The sequence below is a fragment of the Pollachius pollachius genome (assembly GCF_949987615.1).
Source record: "Pollachius pollachius genome assembly, chromosome: 2".
In the NCBI taxonomy this organism is placed as follows: Eukaryota; Metazoa; Chordata; class Actinopteri; order Gadiformes; family Gadidae; genus Pollachius; species Pollachius pollachius.
Window position 1 is genome coordinate 37,736,521 of NC_136935.1, and position 19,197 is coordinate 37,755,717.

The 19,197-nt window shown below is 44.2% G+C and overlaps 1 protein-coding gene across 1 annotated transcript; it reads right to left on the minus strand.

Annotated features, from left to right (window-relative positions):
* Positions 1-234: 234 nt before the first annotated feature.
* On the minus strand, positions 235-8,898 carry c1qtnf6b (C1q and TNF related 6b). Its single transcript, XM_079730455.1, has 3 exons — positions 8,784-8,898; positions 4,850-5,096; positions 235-784 (listed from the first exon to the last, which is right to left on the minus strand). Exons 2-3 carry the CDS (start codon positions 5,082-5,084, stop codon positions 237-239), a joined length of 783 nt encoding a protein of 260 aa, XP_079586581.1. The 5' UTR covers positions 5,085-5,096; positions 8,784-8,898; the 3' UTR covers positions 235-236.
* Between the last annotated feature and the right edge of the window lie 10,299 nt (positions 8,899-19,197).

Here is a 19,197-nt window from a genome sequence, read left to right on the forward strand (position 1 = left end):
ATAGATCATTTAGGTCAGGGGCTGGGCAGTCTCCTATCTTAACTATCCGAAAATAAGTAAAAAAGAAAAAAAGATAAAAAATCGGTTTAGCACCAAACTCACGGCCCCCAACGCCCTTCTCCACCTCCTCCTCCACCTCCCCCATCTCCTCCATCTCCTCCACCACCGCCTTGAAGCGACCCCCCCAGCTTAAACCCTGAGATCCTCTCCATCCGACCCTACACCCTCCCCCTGGTTCAGTGGCTCCCGGGCGCCACCAGGTACCCGTTGAAGGTGATGTAGACGTCGACGTCGTCGCTGTACACGGCGTTCTCCCGCTCGCGCTTGTACAGGCGCACCCACACCTCGTCGCCGGCCGCCAGGTCAAGCAGCACGCTCTGGCTCTGCATGATGGAGCGCTCGCTGGGCTGCGCGTACAGGATCACCTGCTCCTTGGCGTTGTGCATCAGGTGCAGGTAGGTCTCCTTGAAGTTCCACGTGTGGATGTTGACGTTGAAGTAGTACACGCCCGGCACGGAGCAGTAGAACTTGCCCTTGAACATGTTGAAGTGGCCCAGCAGGTTGACGAACACTGTGTCGAACACCAGTGGCTGGTAGTAGTCCACGCTGTGCAGCGCCTTGCGACGCCCCACCGAGAAGGAGGAGTGCGTTGTCTTGCAGGCGTCCCCCGGGGCCCCGGCCTGGCCCTTGCTACCCTTGGGGCCGAAGGGGCCCCTGAAGCCGGGAGTGCCTTCCAGGCCGGGCTTGCCGAGCGTGCCTCTCTCTCCTCTGTCGCCCTTGTCACCTGGAAGCACGGGGGGATTACGGTAGGGTTAATGCCGCAGGACAGCATGCCAGACTCCCAGGTTTAAAGGATTACCTTTGGAGACTAAAGGATCGGTGCGTCCAAAGCGGGAATCGTGTATGAACAGAATTATGCAAGGGTAGGATTCTACACCTCTTGACAAGCTTTTATCAAACACAAACACACACGCACGGGGTGAGGAACACACACAAAACGAACACACGCACGCATGCAAGCACACACACACACACACCCACACGCACACACACACACACACACCCATAAATACTTCCAGATCAATCACCATAATAAGCTTGGTTTTGTATACTGAAACTGGTACAGATCGAAACAGTATTTATGCCAAAACACAGCATTTTTTTAATCAGTTTATTTCATTTCTTAAGAAATAGTTTAGACTTGCCTTGACACTTCCAGATATTAAGGTAACCTACCTCGCAAAGGGGTTGAGGACCCTGAATGAGTGCGAGCGAAGGACGGGCAGAGGGCAACATTATATCCTCATCCCAGTCATTATTCTGTTCCTACAAGTGTCGACGAGTCCTACACTGTAAATTGATTAGCTAATGAATACGTTTACAATTAATATATTATTTGCAAATGATAAACTAGCTCATGTGGTATCCATCTTGAAATCCTTCTTTGCTCTAAGCTGTCTTCATCTTTTAAATCAGGGCTTCTCCCAAGATTTACCCATGTTTTAGCAGGGCTCTGGTCATGGAGAAGGAGGATGAGGCGTTTGAGGTCAACAATCGTAGTTAATCGGGTTTGTTTTCTTGTTTCCATGGCTGCAGCACACTCTGTTTGTGTGCCAATGTTTTTAATATCTGGCAACCCGGGGTACTCTGAGGATAATGAATCATACACATCCCTGTGTGTGCGTGTGTGTGTGTGTATGCGTGCGTGTGTCTGTGCATGTGTGCGTGCATGCGTGTGCAAGCCCGTATGCGACTTATTGGTTGAGTCGTACGCACCCTACAGACCATAATACTAAATGTACTATATATCCCCACACAACTTGTGCAAAGCACCTTTACTTCCCAAATAATGGGCTGGGTGGATGGCTCGGTGGCTCCACCCACTAACGTGTTCCCCAACTATGTCGGCAGTACGCCTTGTAGCCACTACAGGTTGGATTCCCACCTGTGTTCCACATCATTCACTGGCTCCCTCTACCCCCTTTCCTGGGTCTCTTCTCTCTCCAGTCCATAAAGGCACCAAAGCCCATCAAACTGGTTTTGTTGACCCAGGCTGACTAATGATATCTCACTGTTGCTGGTCTCTGTGCGTTTTCCAAAGTGCTTTAGGGACATAAAACCCTCTCAAGACAGAAGCTAAATAGACTGGGGGACACCATCTTGTTTGCCGTCAGTCCCTGTCCCCCCCCTGTCCCCCCCCCCCCCCCCCCCCCCCTTTTCCTAAACAAAGTGTTCTCCTGATTTCTCCAAGAATCATGACCATATATGGAGCCGAAGCTATTTACTGTCACATGACCACTGTTGATGGCCTGAATATTTCTCCTGTCTAATGCATCCCCAGTATCTTCATTATAAGACGTGCATACTGTATATTTATATGTCCAATGCCAAACCAAACCAGACTTGCATGAGCATGACATCACTAGCATAATGTAGTCAATAGTATAATTTGACAGACTGGCAACAACTCTGTTCTCTGTTCTACCAAGAAGGGAGGGTTAGAATCCTTTTCAAAACATCTGCAGACGATTGGTGTTTGTTTTATTGTTTTAGTGAATCATAAGATAAGTCTGCCTACCAGTGATGAAAGTGGGATTTAGTGCAAGGGACTTAACTATGGAAATATATGTGTGTCGTACCTACAGTGTGTCCCCAGAGGAAACTGTGGTCTGGTCTAAATTATAGCCCCACAGATGGAAATTAAGGACTGTGTGTGTGTATTTAAACATGTGTGTGGGTGTTGGCAGTATTCTGTGTGCACACTTGTTTGCAGTGCAGGATTTTTTGTGTATGCGTGTGTGTGTGTGTGTGTGTGTGTGTCTGTCTATATAAATGTGCGTGTGTGTGCGTGTGTGTGTGTGTGTGTGTCAGCTGGGACATCTTCTCTGGTTGGCTGGCTGCTGTTTCACCCTGAGCCTTACTCTTCAGATCCGTGTTGGAACTCAATAACGTGCTTTCAACCGTGCACGTGCAAATACACACATGGGCCAACACACACACACACACTAGTAATGTCTTGGCAGCGGCCACACAGCATACATAAGAACTACATTCTTGTGTGTAATTAAAACTGTGAGCAAATGTGTGTGTGTGAGTATTTGAGGTTGTATGAATGCAGGTGCGTTTTGTGTGTGTGTACAGGGTTCTGTGTGTGTGTGTGTGTGTGTGTGTGTGTGTGTGTGTGTGTGTGTGTGTGTGTGTGTGTGTGTGTGTGTGTGTGTGTGTGTGTGTGTGTGTGTGTGAGAGGTTATATGAATGCAGGCGTGTGGAACAGCTGTTCCAGATCTGTGCAGGGTCACACTCAGGTAAGCTGACCGCGACCTCTCCTTCATGCACCGTGTCATCAGCATGGTAGGTCAGAGGTCACCACTTCTGGGGGCATGTGTATGCACGTGAAAGGTTCATCAAGGACATATTAGTGTTGTATTGTGTGTGTGTATGTGGGTGGTTGTCGGTGTTATACAATAATGTGTGTCCCCGTGCATGCACATGGATAATTTTGCATGTGGAAATTGAACTGGGACTTGCAATATATGTGGCATCAGGTGGGTACACTGCATGTGTCTTGTTCAATGATGTGTGTGTGTGTGTGTGTGTGTGTGTGTGTGTGTGTGTGTGTGTGTGTGTGTCTGTGTGTGTCTGTGTATGCATGCAGATGGAGGATTGCATGTGTGTCCCTTTTGTGTGTGTGTGTGTTCTCATATCAGAAGCTGTTACCACTGACCTAAAACTGTTCCTCGCCTCTCCATGTTTGATGTGGTCGGGGTTCGGAATCACAGTTAGACTATCCAATGGCAGGCGGGGCCAACAAATTAGAGCAGATTGTTGCTGCTTGGACAGCTCCACCCGTCTGGGCTGCTAAGGTGGCGATATTAAACGCACATGTCCTGACAGAGCCCTTGCGCTTCTTTGGTGGTGTGGCATCGGAGAGAATAAAATCCTTTTCTCACTTTCCCCTCTCTTGCTCTTTCATGTCCTCTGCCTCTCCCTGTCATATTTCTCACGGATAACACGCACACACACACACGCGCACAAACAAACACACACGGTTCCCCACAAACACACACAGTTGCTCTCACACAGACACACACACACACACAGTTCCTCAAAGACACACACATACACACAAAGTATCTCTTTCACACATGCCAGACCGCAGCAGTCGTCCACAATAAACAAACGCACCCCAGAACTAAGTGATTCTGTACAGTCCGAAACAAACAAACCTGTGGCCGGTTGTTTGCCGGTGTACCGGCCAGCCAACGCCGGCCAGGTCATGGCACCCATGAAGGAGCCACGGGTGAAGCCAAGACACACGCTGACACATTTACTAACGCTTGGTCTGCTTTGTTCAGTCCATTGAGAAGGTTGATTAGCGAACCTTCAAAAACCTTCCTTTCCTCTAAATGTTCATGCACGCGATGAGAGGAGTCTGAGTTGTACTTTTCAACGGGAGTGTGAAGGGATTGGACGTTAGTTGGATTAGTGAGACAGAGGCTTTTGTTGGACGTGTAACGTTAGGATTTCTTAAAAGACAACCGTCGCTGTTTCTCTCCACCAACACATTCAGTCTGGCTCCTGAGCTGCTAGTCCCTAAATATAGGGCTTAAAACACAGAGAACAGTCCCATTTACCAGACCAAAGTTCAACAAACAACGCATTGACTTCTGCTGAAACACTGCTCCCTGCACAATGACGCTGCTAAATAGATGGCAAGTGCTGTCAAGTGTGTGTGTCTGTGTGTGTTTGTGTGTGTGTATGTGTGTGTGTGTCTGTGTGTGTGTGTGTGTGTGTGTGTGTGTGTGTGTGTCTGTGTGTGTGTTAGTGTGTATGTGTGTGCGTCTGTTACCTTTAAGGATGGTCATGTTGATGACGGTGTGGACCTCAGTGGCAGCCTGGTAGTGGGCGGGGCTAGCTGGGGGGGGCTGGGAGTGGGCGGGGCTAGCTGGGGGGGGCTGGGAGTGGGCGGAGCCGGCAGCTGGGGGTTCCAGGTGGTCACAGCAGCGTCTGCATGGGCGGGTCAGGGGCCGTGAGGGGGAGGGCACGCACGCCATGGGGACCAGCAACAGAAGAAACACCCACATTGCGCCGGAATCCTAGAAGACAGGGGGAGCAAGGGATTGTGGGAAAGATACAGGTGAGGTATCAAGGGCTGTGGCTGAATTTGTTCACCTATTTAGTGCACTATTTAGTGCACTACAAGTGCACTGTCCACAATCTCAGTGTACAAATCTGGTTCCATAAATTGGGGACCATTTATTATCCATAATGCACTGTTAAAGAAGTTTACAACTTATTCTTTATCACATGATGCATGCGTTTTAATTGTCCTTGAATGCTAAGAGTACGTATGGCGCCATCCAACCCAAGTCGGGGTGTTTATCATACCAAAATACATCACATTTATACATTTCCGGACCATTGATGTCCCAACTGCCCTTATATCTGCCATATTTGTGCGCTAATTAGTTTCCTCTATACAGTAGTGTCGACTATGAAGGGATTAGGGAATGAGGCAAAACTGGATGGACCAGGCATCCATCCTGATAAACCGGATTTAGCAGTTGGCCAGATTTACCCTGACCTTTTAAAAAGGTCATCAAATGAAAATGCTAATCAACTGCATGTTGTGCAAACATAATATGTCTGCTCTAAATTGTTGCCAGGCAACAAGTGATCTGGTTTTACTTTCCTGACGGACACGTGTGTGTGTGTGTGTGTGTGTGTGTGTGTGTGTGTGTGTGTGTGTGTGTGTGTGTGTGTGTGTGTGTGTGTGTGTGTGTGTCTGTGTGTGTGTCTGTGTGTGTGTGTGTGTGTGTGTGTGTGTGTGTCAACCACATGTCAACAACATATATTTGTAAGAATTTATTTGAAATAATTAATCTACGGTTTACTGTGACCTCCAAAGTAATATGGAGGTTATGGTTAAGAGTGTGCAAGTATAAATAATACTAATATGGTAGAGCTTGGGCAGTGTGGTCCCACTGTGATTCCCCCCAGGTTAAACCCCCTTTAGGAATCTTTCAATCAGTAATCACAGCCAAACCCTATCACACAGGTTCATAATCCATGAGGGAAGAGACACTTCTGGACACTAGTGGATCTTGGAGGAACTGCGTGACTGCCCAGGTCTATTAAGGAGTGTGTACGATTCAACGATGGACAGGGTGTCCACTGAGGCTACCCCATCCAGAAATAAACTCAACTCGTAGAAAGATGCTAACACCAGGGTTTAAGGTTCGACCCTGGACCCTGGCTGACTACATGGCTGTGTAGTGTCATTGGAGGATGTTGTATTGCTGTTGATAAACCAGGAGTTTGGCCACACCTGCAACTCTCCATTAAACTCTCAATTCAACTTTGGCATGAAGGTTGCCCCAAGTTAACGCCTGCGGGGATTGTGAATCAGAGATATCCAGCCGTCTGGCTTCACGGCTGAAGAGTTGTAAACTGATGTGATTCAGTCTGATCAGCCCGTTCACACGCCTCTTCACTTGAGACCGGCTCCTCCTTAGTGCCTTACTGTAGTCTGAAGAGGTGCTTTGGTTTGGCATAAGCAGTATAATCCAGGTCCCCTAGCCTCCTGAGAGCATCCTGATACACAGAGTAATCAAAATAGTGTTATCCCAAATAATGATAACAATGTTAAAAAGATTAACCAAAATGCATGGATGGCCTTTTCCTCTGATCAGCAGATTTTATTGCTTTGCTTTAAACCAGAATCGGCAAGATCAAAGAGAGAAAAAGCATCATACTGATTGGCTGGAGTTTTCAAACAATGTAATGCCACGGCCATATTTGGAAATCAATTACTGCCCAGCCAAGGCCAGCATGATGTTCCTTGTGAAACGCAGAACTGAATATTTTGATGGTCGATCATTTTGTTGTTTCAACCCTTTCATCATCTTCTGGTAATAAAAATACAGTGAGCGTGTGTACAAGTGATGAGTCGTAGTTTGACTGTGGATGGGAATCATGATACAGTCTCTTTGTATAAACGGGAGGCATTCCAAGACCTTTCATACATTTAACTCCTTTTTTTTAATCATACATTTTTATTAGCTTATTAGCTTATAAAAACAGCAATCTTCCAGGACCCCATATACATATCAGTGGCCCAAGTTGGCTCCCAACTCCCAGGTTGGAGCCCTACCTCATTTCTTCTGACAGGTTAACAAGGATATTAACCTTTTGTATCGTTTCACTGTGTTCCTGTTCAGTGATCCATACTAGTCATTTTTAAAGTACTTATCTTCTGGTGATGTGTGAAGGGTTTGGTGTTTTTCCTAAAAGTTGCTTTACTGTCTAGAGACCAAAGTTAGGGTCCTCTTAGATTGTTCTTCAGCGCACACACAAACCAACTTACACACCAGCTCACAATGACACCAACCAACACATACTAAACAACACATGAGCATCAACAAACACACACAGATTCTAAACACATGCTTCAACTCTCTAACACACACACACACACACACACACACACACACACACACACAGACACACACACACACACACATCGGTCCAATGCAAACACCAAAACACACACACAAACACCAATTCACACACATTAGCTCACAGCTAGATGAAGCTGCGTCCCAGCTGCGTTCACCGACCACTCTGCAGATGTGTTGGTGTTATATAACATTAAACTGCATCATTGGTCTTTCTCTCACTCATTCATACCCCCATTAACCTATTCTACTGTAATGCTCATTCAATCATTCATTGACTCCCCCACACCCACACACACATACACGCGCAAAAAGCCTACAGCAGCTAAAAGCTAGAGAGAGGTATTCTGTAAAAAGAAAACAAAATCAAGGCAGCAGATGTTGTCAGCTTGATGTGGAAGAGAGACCGGAGAAGAAGGGCTAGGCCATGTATGAATGAACTGTCACCAGAAACCGCCCACGGTGTTCAAGTCTCTCCTGATGTCTTCAACCCCTTCTCTCTTTCTTTCTTCCAACCCCCCCACCCCCCTCCCCAAACACACACACACACACACACACACACACACACACGCACACACACACACACACACACACACACACACACACACACACACTCACTCACTCACTCACTCACACTCACTCACACTCTCTCTCTCTCTCTCTCTCTCTCTCTCTCTCTCTCTCTCTCTCTTCTCCGTTAGGCGAGGCTACTAATAATTTGCACAGTAATGATATATGTACCGAGGTTGTATCAAGGATGCATTTCAATGTGTCGTCTAAAAATGTACTTACAATGTACCACAATAACATGCTTTTATCACATTTTAATCGAAACCAATGGCTGACATAATGTAGGCCTAGATACACATCGTTATCACCTCGCAGGAATCATTAGGATACGTCAAAACTAGTTGGGTTGTTTATAGGTGAAGGTTTCATATAGTAGGTCTACAACTATAGTGACGATACTGGCCAACCCACAATGACTCCATCCGACCGACAGCCACGTCTGCAAAACACCAAGTTTGGCTCGCAGCTGCCATCCGGTGAAATAAGTCGCAAGGATCGTTTGCAAAAGCTCGTCAAGTAATCCGTTCGTTAAAAAAAAAAAAAAAAAAAGAACACAACCCGATGTTCACTCGAGCAATTTTAAGTCAGCAGTTGCATGCATGCTGCTGAATTGGTGATTTCGGAGCAACTGACAAAAAAAGTGTAATCTTCGTGCAGGCGATTCTTTATTTAACGTGCCCATCGGGCACTACGTGCAATACAAGCGCTGTTGTTTCGGGTTTTCCAGGCTCACGGCGCGCGCTTTAGGTGGCTTACCTCGAGGAGTTTCACACAGCTGTTGAGGATCCTCGCGGGCTGTGCTCTCCGAGTAGAGTAGACTCCTCGTGTAAAACAGCTGGATGGGCGAATGAGTCAAGGAGCTTCTCTCTCTCTCTCTCTCTCTCTCTCTCTCTCTCTCTCTCTCTCTCTCTCTCTCTCTCTCTCTCTCTCTCTCGCTCTCTCTCTCACGCTTTTCTTCCTTCACTCTCTCTCTCTCTCTCTCGCTTTCCTTCTTTCACTCTCTCTCTTGCTCTGTCTCCCAGTTTCTCTCTCTCTCTCTCTCTCTCTCTCTCTCTCTCTCTCTCTCTCTCTCTCTCTCTCTCTATCTCTCTCTTTCCATTTTCCTTCTTTCTCTCTATCTCTCACTGTGTCTCTCTTTCTCTCTCTCTCTCTCTCTCTCTCTCTCTTTCTCTCTCTCCCGTTCTCTCTCTCTCTGTATTTTCTTTTTTTCTCTCTCTCTCAAGGTCTCTCTTTCTTACTCCCTTTCTCTAAAACTTAGCCATATTCTTATTTTCCCTCCTTCGCTCCTTTAATTCTTCCAGAAGAGAGCTCTCTCTCTATCAATCACTCTCCGGGAAGCATACACTTGAGATTGACGCTACCAACAGAGCAAAAAAGGAGAACTAAATCAATGTTTAACGCTTACAGCCAAATCCGACAGCTGTGATGTCGGTTCTCTTTGTTTTTCACAGATTCCGTTGAATTCTGGAAAGTTATCTGCACGTTTTACAATGCTGCTTGGTGCCAGAGATAACGGTCCTGCATCCGGTTGGTTGTGCCTGGTATCTTGGCCTGGTGTCTTACTGTAATGTGGAACCAAAGTATGCTGTTCCACTTTCATACATCCTCTTTAAATCTGTCAAACTTTGGCATAAAGTTCTCTCTTTCTCTTTCCATAAAGTTCTTTCGCAGCACTTTAAACATAGGCTATAGACGACTATCCACCAAAGGTATAGTTAAGGCCTTATTGCACTTGTCTGCCAAACAAATGTCACTCTCTCCAGTTGATTACACCAAATAACCCCCCGAGGCTGCTCGTTTGCAGCCTTTCAGAATTCATTTAATTCGAAGAAACGGCTAATCACAAAGAGCCAAACACCCTGTAGGCGTCTTAAAGCTGCGACGGCCAGCTGCACAAGAGTGTGCTCTGTTTTAAGGGGAACAACGCGCTACCGTTTCATTTACCCTCCTGCATTAATGGGGTGCAATGGTGCATTACAGCTTGCAGCGTTTTCACAACACATTGCACAGCATAGGGCAGCGTGTGCACAGCTGTATTCCATGTCATCGTATTCTATCCGACGTATCAAGTTTCAAGTTTATTTGTCATATGTGCAATGGAGAACCAACAGTAGGCCTAGGTGTCATATAATGGAAATGAAATGTACACCTAACTAATAAGAGTGCAAATAAAATATGCAGATAAAATAATCAAACATAATTAGTGCTGCTGGAAAAACAAGGGATGGAGGGATGATAATTGTATCTGTGTTTTTCCATCATTCCATGTGTTTACTTTTTTTCTGTTTGTCTGTGTGTGTGTGTGTGTGTGTGTGTGTGTGTGTGTGTGTGTGTGTGTGTGTGTGTGTGTGTGTGTGTGTGTGTGTGTGTATGGCCATGATCAGATTGAAACGGGCTGGAGACATCTCAGGTTTCCCACGGAGGAATGGCTGTTTTTCATTCAACCCAGTGGAAATGGTTAATTTCATTTCAGATTCACGTTACACACACACACACACATATACCCACCCACGCACACACGCCCATGCCTCACACCTACACACACACACACACAAACACGCACACACAGTGCCCTCTTAAAATAAAATTAACACACACACACACACACATGTGTATTCGTTGTATGTGCGTATGTCTGTCTTTATATCTGTGCTTATGTGTATCTGTATCTGTCTTTCATCAACTACATGAAGAATCCCTTTTTTTTGTTTCATTTATTTTCTATACAGATGTGCAGAATCGTTGTGTGTGTGTGTGTGTGTGTGTGTGTGTGTGTGTGTGTGTGTGTGTGTGTGTGTGTGTGTGTGTGTGTGTGTGTGTGTGGGTGTGTGTGGGTGTGTGTGTGTGTCTGATTCAGCCCAGCTGCTCCCTGTTTTCATCAAATGTACTAATATAGTTACTGTGTCTCTGATAATCCAACACACATGCACACACACGACCACACACCCACACATACGCACACACCCACACACGTTTCATTATCAGAGCGTAGGGTTCAGTACCACTGACAGGTCCATAATCAGAGTGAAGCGGACTGAAGACGTCTCGGGTTTCCCACAGGGGAATGGCTGTTTTTTATTAAACCCAGTGGAAATGGTTTCATTTCAGATTCACGTTACACACACACACGCACCCACCCAAGCAGGCATGCCCACGCCTCACACTAACACACACACGCACAAACACACACACAGTGCCCTATTAAAATAAAATGTATTTGTAAAAACAGATCTTGCATGCTAGTATAGCCTGGAAAACGAGGGTTATAGGGTAGGGGGGTATATTGCTTAAAGGTACACTTCACCCATTTGCATTAAGGGTCCCATGACATGCCACCAGGTGTGGTGTGATTAGCCGCTACAAGCCTTAGTGTACGCACTTATTGTACGCACTTAATCTACATTCCACTTTTTCATAGTACTTAATTGTGTAACATCTGCAGTAGCTGCTAGCATTGCTGTACACGGGTAATGGGTTAGCCTAGCGATTGTTAGTACTTACACTTGGCTCTATGAACATCTTTACTGTACTGACAGCGACATATTGTTTCACTTCTTATGACAAATATACTTATTATAAGTCGCTTTGGATAAAAGCGTCTGCTAAATGCCCAAAATGTAAATGTAAGCCGTTTTGGAAATCTGCCCCTTATGACATCAGAGGTGGGCGTGTCCACCTAGATGTGTGATGGATAGATGAGTAACGTTTGCTACAGTCCACTGGGTAGGCTGGTAGACTGATCTATCCAGCACACATCTAGGTGGACACGCCCACCTCTGATGTTATAAGGGGCAGATTTCCAAAACGGCTTGTAACAGCTAATCACACCACACCTGGTGGCATGCCATGGGACCTTTAAGCTTTGTAATGTGAGAAACCCTGTCATATTTTTGAATGGCCTTGCATCATTCCATAATTTTCCCCTGAGACGGGAGAGATCTGTATCTACCTCTAACACTTCCTGCTTTAAATTACGCAAAATTAAGATTTTTGCGTCATTTAAAGCAAGAAGTGTAAGGGGGCGGGGGGGCTCTAAAAAACTACAAGCACTGCCCATTAACAAACCCGCCTAGGGGGTGGGACCCACTGATGCTACAGACCTATTACAGATCAGTGCCAGTGGGTGGGACTTAGGGTGTATGATATAAACGGTATGGAGAGTACACCGGTGTGAATTTGCAATATGTATGGATTTTGAGGTTACTGTGTGACCGGTGTGACCGGTAGATCACACGAGCGCTAAAGAAGCAATGATGTAGTACCAGAGACAGAGATATATTCTAGAACACTCCAGGAGCTCTGGCGGGAGACCTGGAGCTTTATATCTAAATGATATAATATAATATATAGACATCTATAATATAATATATAAAATCATGGCCAAAAGCTGTGTGTGCCCCTGGATGCTATGAATAAACGACTGCGTCGGGTTCTCTGACTTCTCTGGTCCTTCCACATCAATCTGAAGACGCGGTCCAATCTCGACTTCACAGAGTCAAAGCCAACGTTTCTTCATCCAATTCCTCCTCCAGCATGCCTGAGAATCAATACATGGGTCTTATTTTGCAAACCCGTACCCACGAATTACAATCCGCACCCGACCCGCTATAGATTGATACCGACGCCCGACCCGCACCCAAAGGAAAATTAGCTCCTGAATAACAGGTCCAGCACCGGAGAAGTCTCGCTCGGAATCACAAAACCCGCGACCGACATCCGTGTCCGACACAGTACATTATTTTTCACCTGTTTCATCTAAATTGTGCGGGTCACCTGTCGGGTACCTGAACCCATGCAGGGCTCTGGCAGAGATAACCCCCACTACGAGTCTTTACTTGTTTTGGAAGTACCAGAGACGTCCGAGAACCCGACGCAGTCTTTAATTAATAATACCTGGAAGCGCACACAGCTTTTGGCAGTGATATTATATAGGCTATTATATTAAAATATATAGATACCGGTACCTATATATTATATAATATAATATTATTTAGATATAGAGCTCCTGGACTCTGTATACGGCAACAATCACTTCTCCTCTATGCTGCTGTTCACTCTGGACTGCAGGGAGTGAACCCTGATTGGCATTGTGGGAGTTGCGTCTTCAATCCACAAGCGCCAAAAAGTCACTGTCTGCCTTCTGTTACGTCCCTCAGGGAGTGAACGTTGATTGGCATTGTGGGAGTTGCGTCTTCAATCCACAAGCGCCAAAAAGTCACTGTCTGCCTTTTCTCGGTCAAGAATGCACAAAATTTGAAACTTATGTTGCTATTCAACTACATATATGACCCACTTTCAATACAGATTCATGTCTCCACTGGTGAAATTCTCCTTTAAGGAAGCCTGTATAGAGTTCGTAAGTCTGCCCCTTCCCGGAAGAGTCCCCCATGGGACCTCTGGGATAGGAAAACTAGAATGGGTTTAAAAGGAGAGAAAGTAATCTCAAAGGTCCCATGGGGGTCTACCGGAAGGGGCGGACTAACGAGCTCTATAGGCTAGGCAGCACACACTTTGGATTGAAGCCAGTACCTGTCAGCTGGTCGTCAAAAACACCCTAGCCACGCCCCCTTCTTCTAATTGCATTCCTGTGATGTATCTTGGACTGCCATGTGTTTCGTAGAGCGTAGCCCCAGCCCTAGGATCCAGAAGGATGCAAGGTATTTCAACCAATCACAACACAAAACAAATGTGTGTGTGTTAAATAAATGTACATTACAATGGGCCAAATGCCTTGGATCCAGTTCTGGATTTCCGGAAACCGTCACTCAATGTTCAATTTAGCTCCCTATAGTGCAGATGTGTAGGCCGTAACCTCTTTTTTAAACTGCAAGCCACTTGTCTGTCGTGAGAGACTACCCCAGCCCTAACAAAGAACTGTAGTCCTTTTGTCATCCCATATACACATCGCTCCCTTCCCCCCTGTAAGTCTATACCATTCTCTTATACATGAGCACATACTTCCTTTGGACAACATGATCTTGACCGCAAGCCTCAGGAAACTTGGGGAAAGTTTCCCCCGTCCATGTCTGTCTAATCCAGGGTTTCACTGGTGAGATTGGTTCAATATGCCCAGGGAGAGTACAGTGAGCTGAGACCGGACAAGAGGGAACCCAGGGGGCTAGGGGTAGCCAGAAGAAGCAAGGTCCTGTGGGTTTGGATGAAGGTAGATGAGTGTGAGATAACTACATTCTGGTCCTGCTGCTTTTTCAATTGTTTTTGTTTTCTATTGTGTTGTGCGCTTGGTATTCCGTGAAAAGACCTCGGAATAAATGGGCAACTTCCTATAGTTTGTGTTTAATTATATAACTTAGCCCAAGGGTTGTTATTGTATTCCACAATTTTTTTTACGGTAAGGAAAAAACATGGAAAATATAAACGGATGCATATATGCACAAAATGTACGTCCTATAAACATATATACAAATATAAGTAGCTATAACTATAAAGTGGCTCAAACTATGTGTTTCATTTGAATTCACTCATTACAAATGGTTTGGATTAGTTTCCCATTGCTGCGTATTAGATTCACAAATGCTGTACCAGAGTGATTCTAGCTGGCCAAGGCAACGCACCGTATATCTTGACAATTATATATTTCATTATTAATTATTATGAAAAAAAAAAAAACGTTTTCCTGGGATTTCGGGTGTTGTCTTGGGTCTCTGGTGCTCCCACACACATGCAAACTTTGAAAAAAGTCTGTACATGATTTTTTTGAGTGAGATATGCATTTCTGAAAGTACCCCGCCTACAGTTACCAAACGAGGGTGTCAGTTTCGGCACCCCCTCCTAGGTAGGAAGGGGGCACAGTTGGATATTTCCACGCACACTATCATTTGATAGTGTCTGATGGGGGGTTTGATTGGCATAGGGTTCCGGGGGTTCTGGTTGGGTTAGAGTCAGGGGGTCTGTAGAGCTAGAGTCAGGGTGAGGCTGAGTAAGGTTAGGGGGTATGGTTCGATAAGGGCTAGGGTGGTCTGTGGCGTTAGTACGGTTCATTTTAGTACGGTAAGGGCCAGGTGATCTGCAGGGTTAGAGGCAGGCTTAGGTTTAGTAGGATTAGGGGTTAGGTGGTCTGTGGGGTCAGTATGGTTAGGATATGGTAAGGGCTAGGGGGTCTTTATGGTAAGAGTCAGGCTTAGGTTTAGTAGGTTTAGGGGTTTGATGGTCTGTGGGGTCAGTATGGTTAGGTTTAGTATGGTAAGGGCTAGGGGGTCTTTATGGTAAGAGTCAGGCTTAGGTTTAGTATGATTATGGGTTAGGTGGTCTGTGGGGTCAGTATGGTTAGGTTTAGTATGGTAAGGGCTAGGGGGTCTTTATGGTAAGAGTCAGGCTTAGGTTTAGTAGGGTAAGGGGTTTGATGGTCTGTGGGGTCAGTATGGTTAGGTTTAGTACGGTAAGGGCCAGGTGGTCTGCAGGGTTAGAAGCAGACTTAGGTTGAGCAGGGTTAGGGGTTAGGTGGTCTTTGGGGTTAGTAGGGTTAGGTTTTGTAGGGTTAGGTGGTCAGTTGGGTTAGTAGGGTTAGGTTGAATAGGGTTAGGTGTTTTGTAGGGCTGGTAGGGTTAGGGGTTAGGTGTTCGGTGGGGCCATAGGGTTTGGAGTTTGGTGGTCTGTATGGTAAGTAGGGTTACATTTAGTAGGGTTAAGGGTAAGTGGTTCTGTGGGGCTGGTAGGGTTAGGGTTAGCTGTTCTGCTGGACGATACCGTTAGTGGTTAGCACAATTTACATTGTGTGAACCTAGCTGTGCGGATTCAATTAAATTTTTGGTTCCATAGACAAAACATAATACACTGTTCAACGAAAGATAACTTTGCTTATAAAGAAAGTACACACTCCATTATTTGTCTGTTAGGATGACTTTCGGAATGAGAGATTTTTTATTGGTGGGCAAATGCGCTTAGAGATATAAAGCGAAGTGGATGAGATTGAACGTATGGGATTTTCGAAGCGCTTTAGTAAACACCACTTCCATTGAAATGGACAATGCACTATTGGGATTTTCTGTATAGATTATGTTTGATGGTTTATTCCAATGGAAAGATGTTGTTTTGCCATGCACTGTAGGTCCCCACATAATTTCAGTTTCAAAGTCACATATTGTTATGAGTTGTGTTGGCTAAGCTGAATCCCTGGAGTTGAAATACATTTGAAACCTTCAAAATTACTATTTGACTTAAGAATGGTTGAAATACTGGATGAATAGTGTTTTCTGCTAGAACAGTTTGTTCAATGAATAATCAAGTGCCTCAATAGACCACACCTTTCAGAAAAGTAAAGTCTGTGTTCTTTCAGATTAATCAAATTCCAATAGGACGATAGTTGCATACCGCTCTAAAAGTTCAACACAGGTAAAGCACAACTTTTCGTATAGTCCCAGTATGGTTTACCTAAACATATAATGTATTGTAACTATTTCAATAGTTCAAACATGGTAGTAGCTACGTCTTCTAGTAGAAAAATATGGCAGTTCCTTACTGAATAGTCCTCAGGAGGAATGTTTGCATTTAAAACCCAAATAAAACAAATACTAAATAAGCAAAATAATGTATTCTTTACCATTAATAAAAACCAACAATGTTCTGTGCTGCCTTGCAGCCACCACATTATTATGAATAGGGTTGGGGGGTTGGCGGTCCTAAAATGTTGCCTGGGAAGCACCATGACTGTGATGAAGGTCAAGACAAATAAAAATCAATTTGTCTTGAGGTGTCATTGCAAGTGACCTTGCTGATCTTGCTGGTCCTGATAGATATTGTTCAAGCACCCGGTGGGACAGCATGGTACTGGAACAGATTTAATCGTGGTTCAGACTAATAAAATGCCAATTATACTGAAACGCCCCCCGGGGCTGTTCTGGTTTATTTCTGGGGGAGTGATGGAAACAGAAAAGGGCTGTTTTGTAAACCTTTATTGACTAAGGGTTGTTGTGTTGCTTTGGTTAAACATGCTAGCTCTACACATAAATGCAGCAGTTAAACATGCTAACACCATACATATACAAAGCAGTTAAACATGCTTACACCATACATATATAGAGCAGTTAAACATGCTAACATCATGCATATACGCAGCAGTTAAATATGCTAACACCATACATATACGCAGCAGTTAAACATGCTAATTCCACAGTGAAGTATAGCTGTTTATTTGTGTGTTCTGTTGTGCTTGTTAGGGGTCCGAGCAGCGAAGCTGTTTAGGCCCCTATTGTTTCTGTAATGTTTTTTTTCCCCTCAAATTCTGTAAAAGTCATACTGCAGCCTATACCGTAAATCGAAAACTCTATAACCAATAATCCAATAACCCCCTCTACCCATGAACCCAAATTCGTGGTACTGCACCCAAAGGTGGCGCTATTGTAAAAGAAATCATGAATTAGGCTTATTTCTCCTCACCAGATTGACCTGGACTCAAAATTCTTTCAGAATATTATCTCTAGAATCAGACACATTTTTAAAACCCTTTTCCCCCAATTTCATATAAAAGTTAAACATGATAAAAAGATTCACAGGCTACAAAAATAATCAAAAATTCACCAAAATCGCCACATAAAATCTTTAGACCAAGCCTCACAAAAATCATAGAACAGAATTTGTTTTACTTAGTTCCATTTGAGAAATATTGGCCAATAAATTTGGAGAAGTTAGCCCATTTTTCTTACATGACCATTTTGTTATTGTATAAAAAAAACACACAACTATTATTAGGTGGATAGCAATACCCCCCACTACCCAGAAACCCAAATTGTGGTACTGCACCCAAAGGTGGTGCTATTTAAAAGAATTATGAACTAGCCTTATTTCTCCTTACAAGATTGACCTGGACTCAAAATTCTTTCATCATATTAATCTCTAAAATCAGATGCATCTTTTTCACCCTGGTCTTCTGCTCTAAAAAATTTCAATTTTCCCACAATTTCATAGAAAAGCCAAACGTCCACAGTCTCAACCCATTTGCCGATATGACCATTTTGTTATTGTATAACTACCATACGTCTATCATTAGGTGGATACCATTAACAGTGCAAATTTTCAGATCTGTAGTCTTTTAAGAAAGCCCTTAATTCTCTTGTGAAATGTGTTCTTGGAGTTTTCTTGATGTTGTGTACTCATCAATAGACATTTTCACCATGTGAATGAGGCTTCATGCAGTTCAGGAATGTCAGTGGCTCAAGGGGATAATGCCTTGTACTGGTGATCCTTAGGTTGAGTGTTCGAATTCTGATTATATAAACAAGCTGAACATGACATTCTGTCATTGCCACTCATTTAAGGATCACAACATTGAACAGCACCTGAAATTCATCAAGCAATCAACATTCCGGCTCATTAGTTTCCAAGAATCTGACTGCCAAGACACAGTATGGCATTAAGGGGAACTTCTTCGTTCTTCTTCATGTGAATGAGGCTACAGGTTTGTCAGTGGCTCAATGAAATAATGCCTTGTACTGGTGATCCTTAGTTTGAGAGTTTGAATCCCGATTAGACAATTATAAACATGTTGAACATGACATTCGACCATTGCTCTGCAGCCCAGTCACCTGAAAGCCGAGGCACAGTATGGCATTAATGGGAACCAACATCTTTCCTTCATAATTATGTGTCATATTTATATATCTTCCATTAGTGTGTTCTTGACTTTTCATTTTGCTCTGACCCTGAGCAACGTTTGGTTATTACCAAACGTTAACCAGATATTTTCTATTGACTAGTCACAATGAGCCATTTGGATGCTATTACACAGTCGGCTATTACTCACACACAGAGCTCCTGGCTGGATGGAAAGCCTCTAAAGATTCTAAAACCAATTATACAGAGAGAAGCATCGTTTTAAAGGAAGCCTGTATTTATCATCCTGAGAAGCATCACCAATTGGTTAAAAACGAACAAGATAGTAAATATTCAGCTTTCTGTTCGCTCAAGGCCGTTGTTTCAAAGTTTTCTCCCCAGTCTTGCTGTTCATTCGTTTCAATACAGACCATCGCTCTGACTTTCCATTCTTTCTATATTTTGTCTTTTATTCAAATATGTTTATATTCTTATTAATTATAAAAGGTTGCATTGCCAGATGCAAAATACAACCCTTATAAATATCATATGTATGTTACAGAATGGATGAGAAACATTTCTATAATTTTTATTTCGCTATTAAAATATGATTTACAAATAAAAT